General features: G+C 39.4%; 1 protein-coding gene across 1 annotated transcript in view; it reads left to right on the plus strand.

The window, feature by feature from the left end:
- Positions 1 to 1323: 1323 nt before the first annotated feature.
- Positions 1324 to 21985, plus strand: part of timm44 (translocase of inner mitochondrial membrane 44 homolog (yeast)) — a 37482-nt gene continuing 16820 nt past the window's right edge. The window contains exons 1-5 of the mRNA XM_020521802.2: positions 1324 to 1477; positions 9399 to 9509; positions 10618 to 10788; positions 10870 to 10950; positions 13005 to 13154. Coding sequence (XP_020377391.2) covers positions 1325 to 1477; positions 9399 to 9509; positions 10618 to 10788; positions 10870 to 10950; positions 13005 to 13154 — 666 coding nt within the window. The 5' untranslated portion in view covers position 1324. The remainder of the gene's footprint in view (positions 1478 to 9398; positions 9510 to 10617; positions 10789 to 10869; positions 10951 to 13004; positions 13155 to 21985) is intronic.

The following is a 21985-nucleotide window of genomic DNA, read 5'->3' on the forward strand; positions in this document are numbered from 1 at the left end:
TTATCTAGCTCTACACCTCGTTGTCTCAGATTCTCCAGCATTGGCAATTCCTACTATCTCTGTAACAACATTTCAAGTCCAATGACGACTCTTCAGAACTGATTCTTTGGATTTCCTTCCCTATCATTTGTATCTGAGCCTCCGCCAAGCTCTGTTCTCAGATCTTTTCAAATTCTTTTCACTTTTACTCTGTCCGATTTTAATTTTGAAAAGTAATGAACAGAGACAGGTTCCTGTGGACGTATGCAAGTCCTTAAATATGGCCGACCAGCTTCATACAATCCTGTATGTGGGCTACTTTTGTGTTTGTGAATGAGGTATGGAATATAAAAGCAAGCGACTGTTCTAGATTTCTTTTCCATTTGCTGGATTAGAGGTCAGCTGGTGTATTGTGGCTAATTCTGAGTACCACAACTAAGCAAACTTGCAACAAGTTTAGGAAAGGGTACAAAGGAGGGTTATTAGTACTTGAAACATCTCAATCATAGAATCCCTCCAGTGCGGAAACAGGCCCTTCGGCCCAACAAGTCCACACTGACCCACAGAGCATCCTACCCAGACCCATCCCCCTATAACCCAGCTAATCTACACATCCCTGAACACTATGGACAGTTTAGCCAAGCCAATCCACCTAGCCTGCACATTCTTTGGATTGTGGGAGGAAACCCACGCAGACTGGGGGGAGAAATGTGCAAACTCCACACAGTCACCGGAGGGTGGAATCGAAGCCGGGTTCCTGGCGTTGTGAGGCAGCACTGCTAACCACTGTGAGAATTTTTAAAAATGACCTTCTTGGAATAGAAATTTGATTTTGACTTATGGTCATCTTGAAAATCTGCAGCTGTTCTCTCTAGCGCGTGCATTACGGGCCAGAGGTCAAATTTGAAGGCGCTAGAAAAAAAAGGGAAAACGATTCTATTATAATCTTAGGAAGTTCTGAGGAAGGGTCACCGGATCCGAAACGTTAACTGTTTTCTCCTTCACAGATGCTGCCAGACCTGCTGAGCTTTTCCAGCAACTTCTGTTTTTCTTCCTGATTTACAGCATCCGCAGTTTTTTTTTGGTTTTTGTTATCTATTATAATCTTAAAAGGGAATTAGGCAGTTACTTGAGCATAGGGAACACGCAGAGTTACAGACAGAAGACTGGAACATGTGGTTAACCTGGACTGCGCTTTCAACGAGACAGCACAAGCAAGAAGGGCATTTTTTTTTCTGCAGCAAGTTTCTACAATTTCCCTTTAGTCTTTGAAGGCCAGTGCAATTTTTGTCTCTATTCAAAGTATTTTGTAAGAATCTTTGGCGGCTGTAAGTATCGGTTGGACATGTCTGTTTCCGCAATCCCCACGGATCTCACCGACGGCTCGCAAAGTTCGCTGCGCGCTGGCACGAATTGTGACGCGTCTGTTTTGCGTCACTTCCGCCGTGGAAGGTCATTGAGCGGTAAGATGGCGGCGGCCGGGAGCCGAGGCCACCAGGTGAGGGGTGGAAAAGGTGGGGGTCCGGGTGAGTGTGAGGGGAAGGAGAGCCCCGGTCCAGGTGATGGGGAGAGGGGTCTCCCGGTACCTGATTGAGAACGAGATGTTCAGGTGGAGGCTTCCGGGAGACACCAATGGGCACAATGGCAGAACCAGCGGGGGTTGGCAACGCGTTTTCCCTTCAAGGAATATCGCCTTCGAGCCGGTGGGACTCTTGGGGTCTGGTAAAGCAAGTATCCCGAGCTCGGCCAGCCAGGGCTGAGAGCCCCAGAGTTTAAAATGACATGCTGTGGGAGGAGGTTACTGAGTGAATAGTGCACGTTATGCAGTGTGGGACTGAGCTGCACTCCTGAAGAAGCTCATCCCAATCCCTGGGCCCAGGCCATGTCATAGAGCATTACAGTCTGCAGCACACAAAAAGACCTATTGCGTGTGTAACCGAATTTGACGATGCATCACTGGACTCGAAGCGTTAACTCTATTTTTGTATCCATAGATGCTGCCAGATTTGTTGAGTTTTGCCAGTACTTGCCGTTTTTGTTTGCTTATTTACCCATGTGGACTGTTCTCTCACAGGCTTACTGTGAGGGAGTCTGTGGTGGGTTAGGAACTCAGTTAGTTAGGGCCTGTGATCTCCGGACGAAGATGATATCTGCCTTGGTCCTGATGTCCCTTCCCCTCGGACGTTTACTGTTTATTTTATCTAAGCTGCGTTAGTGACTGTCGCCAAGTTGTTTGACAGCGTAGGGCCTAGTCTATCCATAGACTAGCTGGGATCACAGAGTAGCAGAGTAGCAATTTAAACCTTTTTGCTGAAGATTATATTGCTGCTATTTATCTCTGGTATCAGGAACTTCAGTATCAACTAGGGATTGAATTTGAGAATTTATAATCTATGCGGGGTGAAGTAGTGCCCATGTGGCATCACTGAAGGGTTTACATGCCGGGAATACAGGCGATGAGTCAACATCTGGTGTTTCTAATTCCAAAAAAAAGTTGGAACTTTTTAAAATCAATTTGAAAATTCCTTGGGTTCCAGAAAGGTTCCAGTGATTTGAGGAAAAAAAAAAGCTGGTGTAACATGCTTATTCCAAAAGGGTGGGATGCAGAAAGTAGGAAACTACAGACCAGTTAGTTTAACATCTGTTGTTGAGAAATTGTTAGAATTCTTTTATAAAACTAACAGTAACAGGACATTTAGAACGTCAAAACAGAATTGTACAAAGCATTAGTGAGATAGCCTGTGGCATACTGCCGATTGTCTTAGTCCCCTTAATGACAAACAATATTTGTATTGGGGCAGTTAAGAGAATGTTTGCTAAATTAATGCCAGGGATGAAAGGCTCTTATGAGGAAACATCATGCAGTTTAGGCCTATTGACATCAGAATTTAGAATGATGATAGATCTAATTGAGGTATAAATGATGCTAAAGGGGACTGATAAATTAGATGTAGTGTTGAAGTTTCCTCTTGTTGGGCAATCTAGTGTGAGGGTCATAGTGTTAGGCTAAGTCGTGGCAGATTTAACTGATGCAGAATTGCTTCTCAAAAGGTTTATGGAATTCACTACCTCAGAATGCGGTGAACATCAGGATACTGAATACACTTGAGATACAGGTTTCTAATTAATAATGGATTAAAGGATTTTAGGGAGAGGACAAGAAAGTGGAATTGAGGCCAAGATGAGATCAGCCATAATCACATTCAATAGCAGAGCAGGCTTGAGGGGCTGAATTGCCTACTCCTTGTTCTTAGGTTTTTCATTGTGAATTGAAGTAAGGATAGGAAAAGATTTTCATTGACCTTTTGCAATTCATACACAAATAGAAACCCGCATGTTTTTGCTTTAGTAACCTTAAAGTTAAGGGGAGACCGATTGAACTGCTCTGTTAATTGCAACACAGCAGTTGTATATCTGCATGCAGGTTAATTAATCAACGAAGTTTCTCCAAGTGTGCACGGACCAGTTATAGTGGGTCTCTGAGGAATACATGTTTTTTTTAAAAATGTTTTGATTCGAGTAAATTTGAAACAAAAAGTATTCAGGAAAATTGAATTCAGCAGACTTGCATATGAAAAATCCATAGAAAACTGACTTTAGAAAATGTCACCAATTCCATTCTCCTCCCAGGCTACCATCTCAGGCTGAACCAGACCTCACCCTCCTATTTGAACCAAGCTTAGTTTCTGATCATAATCTTTACTTCTTTAAGATCAGTTGCAACATCAACTATCCAGCCCATATCTGTTTCTGCTGGAAGTCCTCATCTGTGCTCTTGTTATCTTCAGATTCAAATATCCAGTGTTCTTTCATCTGTTCTTCTAACCCTTCCAAAACTTGAACCAATTGATAACTCTGCCCATATCCTAATTGGCAATTAGTCTTATTTAATCCACCACCCCTCTGCTCAAGGAGCATAGGTTTTAAGAGCCAGAATAAGTAATTTAGCCCGTTGAGCCAGCTCCACCAGGCATCAGATCATGGCTAATCTGCTAGCGGTCTCGTCTCCACTTTCCTGTTTGCATCTCAGCTCCCTTACCTATTTAAAAATTCTATTTAAATCAGCCTCTGTAACCTTCTGGGGAAGAGAACTCCATAATCTAACAGCCTTCAGAATGAGAACAGCAAGTCTCATCTCTGGCATAAAGGGGGATGTCTTATTAAATGATGTCCCCATGTTTTAATTTTCCCCAGAAGAAGAAACGTCCTCTGTGTCTATTCTATCCAGCCCTCTTGAGGTGTTGTGTATTTCAGTAAGCTTTCCTTTCATACTTTTGAACTTCAATGAATATAGGCCTAACCTGTTTAACCTTTTTTGTAAAAGAAGTCCTTTCATCTCAGGAATAAGTTGTGAACATTTTCTATTCTAAATAAATGATATCTTTTACCAAATAAGATTGGAACTGTACATAGCACTCCAGATTTGGTCTTGCCAGGGCTCTGCACAGTTGCAGTAAAATATTCCCATTTTTGTCTGTTTCCCTACTGTATAAATCTATGACTCTATATTTAATTCACATTGCAATAAGCAGCATTATTCCATTTGTGTTCTTAATCCAGATCCCTGTGTAGCAATCTATTTGCAATCTCTTTCCATTTAAAAAGTATACTTCTGTTCCTATGGAATTCACATTTATCTATGTTAATCTTCCAAAGTTTTGCTCAGATACTTGACCTGTCTATATACCTTTGCAGACACTCTACCTCTTATTGACAACTTACTTCACCACTTGTCTTGTTGTCATTGACAAATTATCATACATTCAGTCCACTTATCCAAAACATTGATGTAGTTTGTAACTCACATTGAAAATCTAGTACTGATCCCTATAGTATTACACTAGTGATAGCTTATCAACCCAGCAAAGACCCATTTGTCACTACTCTGTGCTATTGATTAACTAACGAATCCTTTATCCAAGCTAATATGTTACTCCCTGCACCATGAGCACTTATCTTGTGCAGCAACCTTTGTACAGCCTTATCAAGTATCTTTTGGAAATGCAAGTACACCACATCTCACAGTCTTCCTGTATCCACCATAAGTGTTGTTTTGTCAAACTCCACACTGGATTAGTCAAGTTCCCTTTCACAAAATCATATTAGGTCTGCCTGATCATATTATGATTTTCTAAGTATGCTGCTATAGCCACCGTAACAGTGGATTACAGCATCTTTCCTATCACACATATTAGGTTAACTAGCCCCTAGTTTCCAGCTTTCTACCTCTCTCGATTCAAGGTTTTACATTTGCTATTTTCCAATCTGCTAGGACTTGTCCAGAATCCAAATTTCAGAAGATTACAACCATCTATGATCTGTGCTGCTACTTTATTTAAAGACCTTGGGACTAAAGCTATTCAGTCCCAGGGACCTTGGGTCTGATTGTTTTCCTATCACCCTTTCCCAGTGATGGTGGTTGTTTTAATTTCATCACTGTCTATCGCTTCTTGATTTTCAATTAACTTTGGGATGTTTTCTAAATCTTCTACCACGAATAGAGACATGCATTATTGTTCCAGGCATCTTTGCTTTCTGTTATTCATTCCCTTTGTGTGTGTGTGTGTGTGTGTGTCTGTCTCTAGCTTTAATTACTCTCTTCCTATTCAAATATTTATAGAAACTCTTTGTATCTGTTTCTTTTGTTACTGGCTAGTTTTCTTTCTTAGTCTGTTTTCTGTTTTATCACCTTTTTGGTCATTCTTTGATGATCTTGACATCTGCCGGATTTTCTGACATACCACTAATCTTGACATGTTAACAGAAATATGGTCCAAATCTATTCCTTAACTTCATTATTTAGCCACAAGTGATGCATCCTTCTCAAATAACATTTGCATTTCACTGTGATAAATCTTTGCGTTATTAACTATCTTCTTAAAAGTCTGCCATTACATCTTCCCAGTTCTACCTTCTAACCTACATTCCCAGTTCACCCTTAGCCAGCTGTGCCATCGTACCCTCATACTTATCATTATTTAAGTTTAGAACATTAGCCATGGATGCACACTTCCCTCTTTCAAACTGAACATGGGATTTCATACTTGTTGTGATCACTGTCACCTAAACACTCCTTTGCCATGAAGATATTGATTCCTCCTATTCATTGCACATTATCAGGTCATCTTTAAATACTGAACTAATACCATCCTTAAATAACAGGGCTTACCTTTTTCTAGCTTCTGTCATTATATCATGGCAATACCCATCAAACTCAAGGTCTCAGCTTTGGTCACCTTTCAACCTGTGTCTCTTTTGCCTGTTAGGTCATACATGTTTATCTGTATCTGTGCATACAGTTCATTTATTTTGTTAATAATGATGCTTGCAATCAGATGGAGAGTCTTAAACTTTTGTTTTACGATTTTTGCTATCTTTGACCTTACTTGCTAGTGCAGTTCTTGCATTTATTTGCTGTGCCTTTTCCCCTCTCATTTTGATAACCAGTCGCCAAATTGCAGCTGAACTCTTTACTTTGTTGTTTCCTTCAACTTTATCATATCTCCCCTTACTTGGTCCCTTTGTCCACTATTTAGTTTAAAGCCTTTCTACTATCCTAGTGTTATTGACTTAGCTTCAGTCCATAATGCCAAGTTGTAAGGTTCTGCATGTTCAGGTATCTCCACAGTATTGTCCCTCTATCTCTATCCTCCTTAAAATCCACAACCTTTCAATAATTCTATGTTTCTCTGACTCCAGCATCTTGTCTGTTCTGTTGCGCACACATCTCTTCACCAGTGGCTGCTGTATCATATTAACACCAAAATTTTTAGAAAAATATTGTGAAAAGTTAAAGCTTTTTTGGGGTGGGGTGTGGGATAAAAGGCTAGCCATTCTGCTGCGCATTTAGGATTCAAATTATTAATTTTAGGAGAAACATCATTGTGCTGTAAATACCCTGTTCCAGTGGTATGCCTACTCTGTAGTTATAGATTATGCCTTTGGTTCAAGAAACAGATCTACTGGTTGCGATTACTGTTTCTAGTATAGGTGAAATGATCACTTATTCTCAATGTTCTATTGAGAAAAGCATTTTAAATCTTGAGAATTAACAGCCAAAAGAAATCTAAACATTAACTATAGTATGTCTTGGCCGATGACTTTAATGATAACTGTTGTGGCTTCACAACAGGATGAAATTTTAATGGTTTAAATGTATTTTAATTGTGAAAAATAGGTGTCTCTGTGCCATATGTTGTGTGCGCTGTGCCTAGATGAGCTTGGTAAGGCTGTGGGAATAAATCAATTTATTGAAAATTCTGAAGCAGTGACATAACTCAATAAACTGATTAAATGTTGAAGTTTTCTGTCTGGATTGTGGAGTTTAGACATGTGCTACCTAGCATTCCTAATCTATTAGTGTCAATTGCAGTTAGAAAATTATGTTCAATTTTACTCACTAAATTTCCAGAGTGACACTGATGAATTGGACAGATTTGAGAGAATGATTCCCAAAATTTGTTTCATTATATAAAAAAATCTGCTTTGTCAAAGATTAGATAAAGCCTTATTGAATTTTTGAAATGGTAAGAGATCAAACAATGAAAATACTTTGAAGTAAAATAGGCTGGTAAAGTTTACTGATCTGATTTCAAAATTAAGAAATCAGAAATTGTACATGTGAATCGAACTGAAATTAAGTAAACAAAAATAGAAATACAAATCAGTCCATATCTAAAAGGACGGCTGAATATTTCAGGAAAGGCACCTCTAGCAGTGATAACTTGTCTTGGTGCTGCCAAGACCCTTTGGTGTATTTGCAGCATTTTCTGCTTTTACTCCAGGTTTTCAGCATTGAGTTTTCTCTTGATTTTAATAAGGATTCAACTGCAAGCGTGTTTGGTAAAATGCAACTTCCAGTGACACATTAATTATTTAAATTTAAGACTGTGACACAATCTAAAGTTCCAGCTAAGGCATTAAGTATTGGCGTGGAACCCTGGCAATTCCCCTTCGCACCCAGCCAAAGCGCATTGGGATCATTTTGGGATTCCCTTTTTTATCCTGGCTAGAATCAGAAAATTACTGAACGTTTTCAAAATAATAATTCTGATTTTCTGATTATTCTTCATACTTTTCTTTGGGAAAATATTATCAAGGTGATATACAGAGACACAGTCTCTATGTTTTGGTTTAAAATGTTGTTTGAACTAATTGTCAACCTGAAGCATTAGAATTGGCTGCAGCACCTCTGGCTAGGAAGGGAAACAGTCCAGGTTCCTGCTGTTGATCACTATCTATTGGTTCAGTTGATTGATGCATATGTGATGATGAGATTGTCAGCAGTGATATCTGTGGTAGGCTGTCACTTCAAACACCTATGATGCAGGGTCATGTGAATATTGAGCCACTAGCTCATATTGAACTGCATGCTGACATACTAAATGGAGAAAACTGTCAAAAATAAGATCTTGGCACTGATTTATCTTTTTCTTTCAAAGTTTTCATGCAATGTTAAATATGTAGGTTCAATTCTTAACTAATTGGTTACTTGGATTAAAATTAAAGCATCAGGATCATGATTTATAATCTTGGATGACTGTCTTGTAACTTTTCCGTGCCTCTTGAGGTTTTATTTTCTGGTGTGGGCATTCAGGATAATTGGGGGGGGAAAAATAATATCTAAAATGACCAATTCTATTGGTTTTAATGGCTCTGTTCATAGATTTATTGGTTGGATCTAAAATAAAAAAAGCCTCTTAGAACCACCATTGTACAAACAAATAATTTAAGTACTTGAGTTAAATTGTCAGTTGAATGATTTTAATAAAAGCAAAATGCTGCAGATGCTAGAAATATGAAACGACCGCAGAAAATACTGGTCCGGCAGCATCTGTGGAAGGAGAAACGTGGTTAATGTTTCGAATCCGGTAAGACTGTTCGGTTCTGAAGAAGTGTAATAAGGACTTGAAACTTTAATTCTGTTTCTGTAACCACAGATACTGCCAGACCTGAGTTTTTCCAGCATTCTTTGTGAATGGTTTTAATAACCTTTCTGAAATGACTAAACTGTACATGACCTTGTTGGGTCTTGGAGGCAATGGTCATGAGAGTGAACAAGGGCCACTGCACCCAGATTTGTAAAAAAAAAAAAAGTTACAATGTGAGGTCCTGAAATACATCAACATAATGTTGAATAGATTCTTTACAGGTTGTGTTGTGTTGTGTTATTTGCTTCATCACTTCATCTGTGGCACTACCCAAAGAACCTAACCAAAAAAAACTAGATTAATTTGCCATGGATATGAATATTTGTCCTTTGTTTCTTTGGCGCATTAGTTTTGACAATTGCTCACATAACAGTAATAACTAGACAGGTACCTTTTTTATGAGTCTCTTGGTTATCCTGAGAAACAATAATATGCTGGATAAATGTAAGTTCTTTCTTATTAATATGTTTATTATAAATCTCTCCTCAGATGTGTCTTGCAAGAAGTATTTATCTTTTGTCTACAAAGTCACAAGTTCCAGTGCACAACAGAACTTACATGTACAGAATATGCAACCGTTCCCCTCTAGACCAAAATCAGGTACCATAAACAGTGCTGTCAAGGAAAGCATTTATTTTACGTTATCATTTACAGGACGATATGCAGCTTTTGATTGCCCAGTTGTTGCTATTCTCATTGTGCCAATGGATTTTTGTTGAATCAGGACTTCTGCAATGTAGTGGGAGGGGAGCTGGATGATTAAAAGCTGACTAATAGGTTTTCTATAACATAGCGATCTTTTGGTTATGATGTTCTGTGATTTTTTTTTTTGACTTTGATGGTTTGCTGCAACAAATAGATGGCTTACCTCCGCTATTGCTGATGCTCTTCTGCCAATGTCAAGGCAGCAGAGGAGTAGGATTAGTAGGTCCGTCAATGCCTCAGGTTTGTCTGTTTGATTACAGATTCTGTTTACCCTTCTTTGATCTGTGCTCCTTGGTACCTTTACCTAATAAAAGTATTAATTCAAGTCTTAACGGTCAGTTGATCCAGCATCCATAGTCTTTTGACTGAAATAATTCCACATTTCCCCTATTGTTCAGTGGGGAGGCAGATTAGTTCCTATTTTCACTCGTAAAAAGCCAATCTCTAACTTTAATATTGTGCACCTTGTACCGATTTTGCCACCAGAGGAACCAGCTTAGTTCCTATTCAGTCTCTGTCTGTTATGAGGATCAGAAAATCCCTTCAGTTACTTTCCCTTTGAAAATTCTAAATTTAAAGAAATGTGAGCTAGGTTTCTCCAGTCTTTCCTCAAAATTTCACCCTTGATTCCCTGGCATTGTTATGGTGAATCTGTACTCAACTTAATCTAAGTCCATTAAATCCTTCCTGTGGCATGACCAAGGCTCAAATAGTGATGAGGTCTTGAATGAGAAGTTTTCCTCCTTTACATTGAGTGTTTGGCTTATTATACTAAAGATACGCATGCTGGTGTTTGGATGGTGTCAACATAAATATACATTAAATAACAATGTCTTTGTGCTTAAATCCAATGCTTCATTCAGTCTTCAACATACTGAAGAACTCTTGGCTTTAGGAGAAGATGTTGAGGGTGGAGTCATCTATGGAAAGGCCTAAATACTGAAGCACTGATAGATTTACAAGGATTGAGGTTCATTAAATTTTGTAATTTATTTCCTTATAGGTTCGATTTTATACATCAGAAGGGAGGAAAGGTTTTCTTACTGGCTTATTAGACAATATCAAACAGGAATTGGCCAAAAATAAAGAAATGAAGGACAGTATTAAGAAATTTCGTGATGAAGCTAAAAGGTTAGAAGAATCAGAGGCTCTGCAGAGAGCAAGGAAAAAATATGTAAGTTTTTAAAATAACATTTTCATGCAGTAGAATCACAAACTTGTAATTTAGTAAGACTAAAAAGTGTTTATTTTTCAGAAAACAATTGAATCTGAGACAGTCAAAACCTCTGAAGTTCTTAAGAAAAAGTTGGAGGAGTTTTCAGAAACCGTTAAAGAGGTGAGTGCAGCTCCGGACTTGCCAGATACAACCTTCATGAGAAAATTGTTATAAAAGTTATTTTTTTCCACAGTTTCTGCTTTTCAACAGAGAGATTCGTAGGATTGGAATCCCTCAGCTTCATTGTAACTAATAGTGTGACATGAATTCCATTCGTCATCTTTGATTCCCTTGAGTACTACACACAGCTCAACCCCTGACTGTAGGAGTTCTTCATAGTTGTGTTAATCTGATGTGTTCAACCTTTCTAAACAATGCCAGAATTGTTTAAGTGATGCTCCAATTCCAGCGATCCTTAATAAGTTAATTCATCGCATAGATGATTTATGATAAGGAGTATCAACTGAGGTATCACCTTATTTTTTGATCCAGTTGCATCCACTAAATTTACCTTGTTTGGCTTTCATAACATGATATTTAGCTAGATAGGGGTGATTTGTTTTTAAAGATCTGTGGGTACAATTCTACTTTAAAGAATTAAAGAGCTAAATAATTTTTTTTTTGTATTCTCTTATGGGATGTGAGCGTTTCTGGCTAGGCCAGCATTTATTGCCCATTCTATTTTCCCAGGGGGCAGGTAATAGTTGACCACTTGTCTGGGCAAATAGCTATGGGCAGTAAGTGCTGGCCTGGCCAGAGATGCCCACATCCTGTGAGTGACTATAAAAAAAATCAAAAAGGATACTTAATAAAAACAAATTAAATCACCAAGTTTGGAGAGGGAGTCAGAAGAACAGCAGAATAGATCTTAACACTTTTTGTCCATTCCCCATGAGAGGTATTTGATTTCAGTTGAATGAGCAATGCCAGTGGTGCATTTGTCCTCAACAAACCTAGTTTAGAATGGGGAAAAATGAGTCAGGATTTTTGTGATTTCTGCAAAGTGAAAGAACTTGAATCTCAAGTGAGGCAGAGCAGACTAAGGTATGGACCATGGTTGTAAAGATTCCCAAGCGTCTGGACTCTTGCATGAAGACTAATAAATGCAATGTATAATATATATCTATGATTTGAATGAGGGAATCAGGTATAATGTTTCCAAGATTGTTGACGACATGAAACTACGGAATGAGAGTGATGAGGATATGAAGAGGCATCAGGGCAATTTAGACAAGTTGAGTGTATGGGGAAAGACATGGTTGATAAAGTATAATATGGATAAATGAGAAGTTGTCCACTTTGGTAGGAAAAACGAATGGCACTGTATTATTTAACTGGTGATGGTTTGGGAAATATTGACATACTAAGGGACCTGTGCATCATTGTACACCAGTCACTGAGAGCTCGCATGTCGATGCAGCATGGAGTTCAGAAGGCTAGTGGTATGTTGGGCTTCATTTCAAGACAGTTCAAGTACAGGAACAAGGAAGTCTTTCTTCAGCTGTACAGATGAGACTACAACTGAAGTACTGTGTGCAATGTTGATCTTGCATTAAAAAAAAACCACGTCATAGAAGGAACGCAGCGAAGGTTCACCAGACTGATTTCTGGAATGGCTGATTTGCCTTGTGAGGAGCGATTGGATCGACTGGGTGTATGTTTGATGGAGTTTAGAAGGATGAGAAGGGATCTCATTGAAACTTAGAAAATTCTGACAGGGCCGGACAGACGATCAGGGGCGATTGCTTGGGGTCATGGTTTCAAGCTTTGCAATAGGCCATTTTGGATTAAGATGAGAAATATCTTTTGAATCTGCAGAATTCTCTACCATGCAAGGCTGTGGAAGCACAGGCACTGAATATTTTTAGGGAAGAAGTAGACTCCAAGAAGCTAAAGATGTCAAGGGATATGGGAGAGAGTGGGAGTATGGTGCTGAGATAGAGGATCAGCCATGATCATGTTGAATGGTGGAGAGCTCTTGAGGAGCCAAATGGCCTAATCCTGCCCATATTTTCCATGTTTCTATGATAACTTGGCAAAGGTACCTGTGGTACTGTAACTCAGAATAAATTATAACTGGGAGAAGAACTTATTGCCAGGTTTTGTGTTCCTATTTGTAAGAATGCAATTTGATAAATATTTAATTTACTTACGTACTGTTTTCTATGCTGCAGAGCCTAGATGAAGTTGGTAAATCTGATATTGGTAAGAAAATTAGGGAAGGAGTAGAAGAAGCAACAAGATCAGCAAAGCAATCTGCAGAATCAGTCAGCAAAAGTGGAGAAAGGATTGGCAAAACCACTGCATTCAAAGCAATATCTCAGGTAGGTAATACCATTTAAAATAGATGGCTGGTCTTAAATCTCATTTTCTGCATGTAAGACATAGCTTTGTGCAATATTTCCAGCTGTGTTTTCCTGTGTAAGAATAGTGACTGCACTTCAGTGCAGTTTATAATATGAAAATCATTTGCTCAGTTGTATCACAAGGTGCAACATACTAGCACGTTCTTTTAATAACTTGGCTATGTAGACATCTTAATGGACCATATAGAAATGTATTGTACAGACTTGGTGCCACAGACATCCAGTTTTTAATCCAGTTTTGTGTGAAGTTTCTTGGATTTCTTGCTGATGTTAACAGAACTTGGTGTTCACATTTGAGATTTACTTGCCACTGAATGAGGACTAAGGATAACCTTCTCCAAAACCAGGAACTTAAGCATAAAGAAATGTAAATGGACAGCAAGGTGGCACAGTGGTTAGCACTGCTGCCTCAGCATCAGGGATCTGGTTTTGATACCACCCTTGGGCGACTGTTTGCGTGGAGTTGCATATTCTCCCTTTGTCTGCATGGGTTTCCTCTGTGTGCTCCAGTTTCCACAGTCCAAAGATGTGCAGAATAGCTGGATTGACCATGCTAAATTGCCGTGTACTTTGTGTGATGTGCAGGTTAGGTGAATTAGTAATGGTAAATGCAAGGTTATGGCGCTATGGTGGGTTGCTGTTTTGGAGGGCCGGCGCAGACTCGATGGGCCAAATGGCCTCTGCGCTGTAGGCTTTCTATGATTCTATAAGTACGTAAAAGTTGGTCTTGGGTAGTGGAATGTGAGGCCACGCCACAAGTTAGGTATCTATGTTTAAAGCCTTGTCATAGGGTTGCAGATTGAAACTGAAATGTGGTTACACAATAAAGTTAACAATAAAACTTAAGTAAATCTGGCAGTTAAGTCATCATTAACTGCTTCTCTCTCCATAGTAACACGTGTACTAAGCACAGCCCACCTGATAACCAATTGGTACACTCTTCTCATGCAGTATCGGTGTTTCCCCCCTCATTGGTATTCTTAACTGTCCTGATGAGTGCAAATTGAAAAACATCGACAATTTTTTTTTTCAGTTATACTCAGTAAAATTATGACTCTAGGAAATTGTAGTGGCTTCAAGACTGTTATCACCCCTTAATGAAGCATTGCCCTTGAAAAAAAATGTTCAGCAAAATCAATTAACAAATACTTGCAAAATCATTAACATTTGCTATATTTTAGAAAGTTTAGGATGTGGTACATTGTGTTGTTTTAGGACATTATTTGTTCTTTAAACTCTTTGTGATGTTACCTGTGGAATTCTAGTTGGTGTGTTTACATATACTGTTTGATGCAAAATACCAAAAGCTGGTATGGTTTGTGTTTAAGTAAATCTTCAATCAGAAGCAGAGGCTTGTGAACAGTCTGGTTGGAATATCCTCCAACAAATACAGTCATGTGTACACAGATACAATTGACACACAGACTGTGATGCTGAGTGAATGTTTCTCAGACTGGAAGACTTACCTTTTCCAGCAGAGCTCATAAATTTGACATTGGAGGCAGCTTCCTAGTTTCTGCAGTATACCACATGGCTCCTGCACGCAGTCATGGACTGGGGGTGACTAATGATCTCTTTAAATGTGAGGAGCTGTTTTCAATTTGAACTCGTTTGTCATGTTGAATTAACGTTTGTGTCCTCTACATATATTGGTAAAGGCTAGTGTTGGTATTTCGGTTATGTTCTTGCAACACCAGTGGCGGTTATGTGTCAACTTGTTAAACACTGGATCTTATCCATGAAGGCCTGACAGATATAACTGCTTCACTACAGTCAAAATGTACTTTTCTCAATCAGACATGGGATCGCAACAGAAACCTGCAGTTTAGTTTGAGAAGTTTAAGTCCTGTGAATTCAGTGAAATTTTTCCAACATCCACCCCCCTCAACCCACCCTCCAAAAAAAGGCACTGTTTCCACACTGTAGGAATTCTATAAAAATTCTAGATATTCTATTCTCATTTGGTATTGGTTCCTTAACAGCAACTAAAATTAACATTGTTCCATTCATACAGAAATTAACCAAAGATATTTCAGAGAGAAATAATCAAAACCATGGATAAAATCAGAAATATTAGCATTTAGTTTGGGCTTTTTGAGACAGCTGCATGTTTCCATGTGCTTTGCAATCAATGAAGTACATTTGAAGTGTGGTCATGGTTGTAATTTAGAACATTTGTAGCTAATTTGTACACCACAAGCACCCAAAAACAGTCATGTAATAATGAACAAATAACATTTTTGTAATGTTGATTGATAGATAAGTATTAATCAGGAACTGAGGATCACTCCTGACTCCTCTTTGAAATAGTGCAATGGTTTACTTTACATCCATTTGACCATTCAAATAAAGCCTTGAATTAATGCTTCCTCTGAAAGCTGACATCTCTGACAATGCATTGCTTTCTCTGCAATGGAGTATCTGCAATGATATTTGTCCTCAAGTTTTGGAATGGAACCCAGAAGCTTATAACTTGAGGAGAGAACATACGGAATGAGCCATGGCTGACATTCGCTCCAAGCAACTTTTCTTGGGAGGAATGGTTGGTTTGAAAGATGGATTTTAAAGGCAAGTCTTGAAAGAGAGGGCAGTGAACATCAGGGGTCTTTAATAGCAGATATGTGGCTGATGGTGGAGCAAACGAAGGCTGGATACAAAAATAGTCACAGTCAAAATGGGGTATGTCATAGAAATTTTATTATCTTTGGTGAGGTATAAGTGGCTCCTGAATGTTTGCTGGCATTGTGATGCAGATACAGATCAACTCAAAAGTACACGAAAATGTTGTTTTACCTCCTGCACTGCTTTTTCTATAAAGGTAGGGATAGCCTGCATGCAGTCCCTAGTGGTCTAGTGCCTAGCCAAATCATTTCCACGAAACTACTGAAAATCCACTCAGCATTTCTGTTAGCCTGATTCACTTTTAACGCTCCCCATTGATCCAATACATCATCATATCTAAGCTCACTGAACTGAGCTGTGAGTTGAGCTGGTAGGGGATTGAAATGTTGGTGTAGAGAAGCAATAAAGTTGAACCAGCAAAATATAGCCTGCCATTATAGAACTAGTTGATGTTCCGAGACCGTTCTATCTATAAGGGCACAATGTCATCTAGAATGTGCTTCTACAGGAACTGACATACATTGGTCATCTTGCAACATCCCAGCCTCTTTGATTTTCTAGAGACTCTGTCAGTATATGTTATGACATTGTGACTGATTCCTGTCTGTGATATTCAGTGGCCATCATGAAGTTTGTTTCTTGTCCTAGGCATTGATCATTAAATGTAATTTGCTTAATATCTGTTGAGAATTGGTTGTGTGGCTAAAAGCGATATTATCAGCACTGTTCAAATATTTATTTTAAAAGAAACTATGAAATGCAATGAGTGTTCTTTGAAATAAGGGAATCAATTGACTCCATTACAAGATAACTTATCTCTGGATCAAGTGAAGTTGGTGGGTGGTCTCATCCATCTGCACTTTGTAATCTGCATGCTTCTCAGTCTTGACTGTCTAATTTTTCATCTGGGGCAGCAGAATGAACTAGAGTTGGCTTTCCCAAGTTTTAGCCCTCAGAGAGGGGCAAATGTATTGTGGTTCCTGCATCTGTTCTCACTAGGAAATCTCAACTGTGATTCAACAGCTTCCCAAAACTATCGAGGCTCAAGACTGATTTATTAGTCACTTGAAATATCTAAATTGCCTGATGTCGCACAGATTCCGAGCTAATAACTTGCTAGTGTATTTCCGTTCCCAGTTTTTGGAGAAATCATGAACCGAGGAATTGGGCCTTGTCACTCTAGTAAAGTAAATTTATGGCTATGGAAAGAACTACCATTCACATACACGTCATTCCGGTGAATGAACAGATCAATTGACAGATGGGTGAGATATTAAACGGCATTTTACTTCAGTGTTTACTGTGGAGAAGGATATGGAAGCTAGAGAACTTGGGGAAATAAATAGTGATATCTTGAAAAGTGTCCATATTACAGAAGATGTGGTGCTGGATGTCTTAAAATGCATAAAGGTGGATAAATCCCTGGGACCTGAACAGGTGTATCCCAGAACTTTGTGGAAAGCTAGGGAAGAAATTACTGGGTGCCCTGCAGAGATATTTGTATCCTTGATAGCCACAAGTAAGGTTCCAGAAGACTGAAGGTTGGCTAATGTGCCATTATTTAAGAAAGGTGTTTAAGAAAAGCGAGGGAACTATATAGACCAGTGAGCCAGACTTCAGTGATATGTAAGTTATTGGAGGAGATTCTGAGAGAGAGGATTAACATGCATTTGGAAAGGCAAGGACTGATTAGGGATAGTCAACATGGCTTTGTGTGTGAGAAGTCATGTCTTTCTAATTTGTTTGAGTTTTTTGAAGTGACAAAGAAGGTTGAAGAAGGCAGAGTAGTAGATGTTGTCTATATGGACTTCAGTGAGGATTTGGACAAGGTTCCACATGGTAGACTGGTTAGCAAGGTTAGATCACATGGAATCCAGGGGGAGCTAGCCAGTTTGATACAAAATTGAAGATAGGAGACAGAAGGTGGTGGTGGAGGGTTGATTTTCAGACTGGGGACCCTTAACAAATTGTGTGCTGTAATGATCGGTGCTAGGTCCACTGCTTTTTCGTCATTAATATGAATGATTTGGATGTGACTATAGTAGATATGGTAGTAAATTTGCAAATGATACCAAAATTGGTGGAGGAGTGAGAAGTGAAGAAGGTTATCTCAGCGTACAATGAGTCCTTCATCAGATGGGCCAATGGGCTGAGGAGTGGCAGATGCAGTTTAATTTAGATAAATGTGAAGTAGGGCAAATCAGGGCAGGACTTATAAAGTTAATGGTAGGACCTTGGGGAGTGTTGCCGGACAAAGAGACCAAGGCATTCAGGTGCATAGTTCCTTGAAGGTAGAGTTGCAAGTAGACAGGGTAGTGAAGAAGGCGTGTGGCACACTTGGCTTCATTGGTGAGACCTTAGGAGGTTGGATGTCATGTTGTGGCTGTCCAGGACATTGATTAGGCCACTTTTAGAATGCTGCATTTAATTCTGGTCTCTTTAGTAAAAAATGTTCTTAAACTTGAGAGGGTGCAGAAAAGATTTACAAGGATTTTGCCAGGGTTAGACAGTTTGAGCAATAGGGAGAGACTGAATAGGCTGGGCCTGTTTTCCCTAGAGCACCAGAGGCTGAGGGGTTACCTTGTAGAAGTTTATAAAACCATGAGGGGCATAGAGTGAATAGCCAAGGTCTTTTTCCCAGGGTATGGAAGTCCATAACTAGAGGGGATAGGTTTAAGGTGATGGAGGAAAGAAGTAAAAGGGACCTGAGGGCCAACTTATTCACGCATAGGGTGGTGCCTGTATGAAATGGCTGCCAGAGGAAGTGGTCGAGGCTGGTACAATTACTATATTTAAAAGGCATCTGGATGGATACATGAATAGGAAGGGATTAGATGGATATGAGCCAAAAGCTGGCAAATGGGACGAGATCAGTTTAGGATGTCAGGTTGGACTGAAGGATCTGTTTCCGTACTATATAACACGATGACTTTAAGTATCGAGTTGCATCCGGTAAGATCTATTCAAGAGCCCATTGTGTTGATGAAAGAGAAAAGGCGCTCCTTTTGGTTGACTATTCACGGTGTTATTGATGCTGTCAGTACTAGTTACAGTGTTCACTTCAATATTGGTTGTTCGACCATTAGAAGATTTTTTTGTTCGTTCTTCCCCTGCACCCATCCTCCCCATACCATGAAGGCATTACCACTGCACAGTTTGATGTCGTCGTTGTTATTCCATTGTGTTCTCTTGCATACTATTTTTACAATGGGCAGGTATCAATGGCCCCCATCTACACCTAACTTTCATTGCTGGCTCCAAGCACCATACCTTGACACGTTGTCTCAGAACTAATCACAGTAGCTGGTGAAATTTGAATTGATAAATCTGGAGTTGAAATGTCTGATGATGATCATAAAGCTATTATCAATTGTCATTAAAAAAAAAAAGTGTCTCATGTAGTCTGGTGCTTTTGTGCCTCCAGATCCACAACAATATGGTTCACTCTTAAATTGCTGGGCAAGCAATTCAAATTAGCGATGGATAACAAATATTTGCCTTGCTGGTGTTGCCTACTTGCCACGAAAGAATAAATTAAAAAAAAACCTGATGGTCAAAAATAAATTAAGAAATAAAAGTCATGACATCACCTGGATGGATGCCTTCCTTGACCAGGATAATGGCCAGAGCAGAATGATTCCAAACTGCACCATATTGTATGGAATATAATTTTTTTTTTTGTATACCAAGTCTGGATAAAATAGCAAGGGAAGGAAGGTCCCTTTGAGCCTTAGATGGTAATGCCCTTGGAGAAGGTAATGCTGAATCCAACCCTAAGGCTTAAAGACATTGCTGTTGTCCTGGTTTGCTGGGGCACAGCAATTGAGTTGTAGACTTAAAGGGTGAGGTCAGTTAGTGTACTGCACTTCTCCTTAATGATATACTGCACAGACCTGAAGGGGGAAAAAAAAAATTGTCCGTGCCAATTGAAGCACAAGACCAAGTCCCATAGCTTTGGGAAAGGGCCACAAATAGTGGAGGGGTAAGATGTCACTGTTAACATCATGCATGCAGTTGCTGAGGATTTTGTTCAATTTTGATGACATCACTCAGTGGCATCCTGCGAGACCAAGCAACCTTTTTGAAGAACAACCATGCTGGCTCCTGAATTGGAGAGGGGCCTAAAACAGATGGCTTAAACAATGCTTCCCACCACCTAGATGCAATATCTTAATAAGACCAAACTGGCAGCAGAAAAATAATACAAACTTATAACCTTGATTCAAAAGGTGGGAAAAAGAAGAAACATTCTGGAGCTTATTTTACTGGAACTTGAGAACAATTGATAATTCTAGTCATAAGTTACTCCCAACATCACTAAACCTTGGGTAGCTCATGAATCAGCCAGGTTAGGCATCGATAAAGTGGCCCTGAGTGAGGTCTGCTTCTCAGCAAGGCAGTGTGACAGCATTCTGGCTGCATCCTGTATTGATTAAGTAGACTTCAAGCTAAACAATGCCTCCTAGACGTTAACTTCAAGGTGAAGGAAACTGCAGCTATTAAACTTTCAGGTCTGCCTATTGGGTCATTCCAGATGATTATGTCCTGTGTCTCTCCAAAAGTTTGCAAGTTTCATCAGCATTTATATTCCAACTCTGAAGGCTGACCCAGCTGATGAAAATACATCTACACTGATCTTCATGAACTCCTCCAGAATGCCCCTCCCAAGGAAAAAACTGTCATCCATGATGATTCCAATTCCAGGATTGGCCATGACAGCCTGGTTGATTGTACCTGTGGAAAACACTTTACTGTACACTGCTGGTAATATACACTTCCGTGAAGCACTACAATCTGAGAACTGATGGCAAGACACTACACGTTGACAAGGAGTCAGTCCTTAATCATCAGTTGGAGCACTTTGAAACACACCAGCCCTGAGTGAACAGTGCATGATACTGCTATTAGCTGTAGCATCAACTGCCATGAAGAACTGCATGAGAGTCCAACTCTTGGAGTTCAATGGATTTCCATTCAAAGCATTGAAGCATGTTATCTCTGTTGCCTACATAGCAGACTCCCATTCTGATGGCCTGCTGGGAACAGGACAGGATTCCACAGGGTCGTAGTGATGTTGTTATCACCATCTTGTATCAGAACAAAGGAGAAAAATCATATAGTTACAACTACTGTAGGATCATTCTCTGTCTGTCTCATTCACATCTGTTGGATGTGATGTATGGAGAACAGACCATTGATGAATAGAAAAGGGGTTCCAAGCAAACATTGCACATATTCCCTGAAATAAGTCCCTCTGCATTTCACATTGACCATTGCCAGTAGGAAATTCAGCCATAAATTGTGATGCTTGGAGATGCTAAATTGGGAGTGCTGTTGATTCTTGTATCATGAAAAAAGAGTCAGCATGAAAGAGAAAAGGAGGAAGCTCAGCATCTACTACATCTTCAACTGTAGCAGCATTGCTGGTCATGGGTAAGCCTGACTAGCCACCAGTGGGCCTCTAATTGAGGAGAACAATCTTCCTAAAATAATCTTTGTCTGGAAAGAAATATCCCACTGCCTCCCCCATCATAGCTGTGCCAGAGGTCGTGCTCTATATAATGATCCATACATTGGAAGAGTCAAAGGATAGTGATCAGCAACAGGTCTCCAAGCTAAGTATTTACTTACCAAATCTGTGACCAATTGCAGGAGTACCGTAGGACTCACTAAGATATTTAGCATATTTAACCCATGTATCAGTGGACCAGGAGTAAAAGAAATAAATTTCATTTACATAGCACCTTTTATAACTTAAGGATGTCTCAAAGCCCTTCACAACAAACTCAGTACTTTTTGAGTGTAATCATGATAATGTTGTGAGCTGCAGAAACTGATTTGATTGAAATATAGCAAGTTCTCTGAAACAATAGTGTAATAATCACGAGATCATCTGTTTATTGATACACGTTGAAGGGTGAATATTGTCCAGGGCACCAGGGAAAATTCTCTTGCTCTCCATTCAGTAGTGTATGGGATCTTTGACAGCACCCCATACAGTGTGGCAATACTCAATGCAACATTGAGACATTAGCCTGAACTGTGTGCTGGAGTCTCTGGAATTCACACAAATGCATCAGTGGGCTATATGCTTATACCACTACCTCTAAAGTTTCACCTGCCGGACAAACATTTTGTTACTCATTTTTGGGAAATTTGAGCTTTGC

Source organism: Rhincodon typus, chromosome 29, assembly GCF_021869965.1.
Source record: "Rhincodon typus isolate 14 chromosome 29, sRhiTyp1.1, whole genome shotgun sequence".
Classification (NCBI taxonomy): Eukaryota; Metazoa; Chordata; class Chondrichthyes; order Orectolobiformes; family Rhincodontidae; genus Rhincodon; species Rhincodon typus.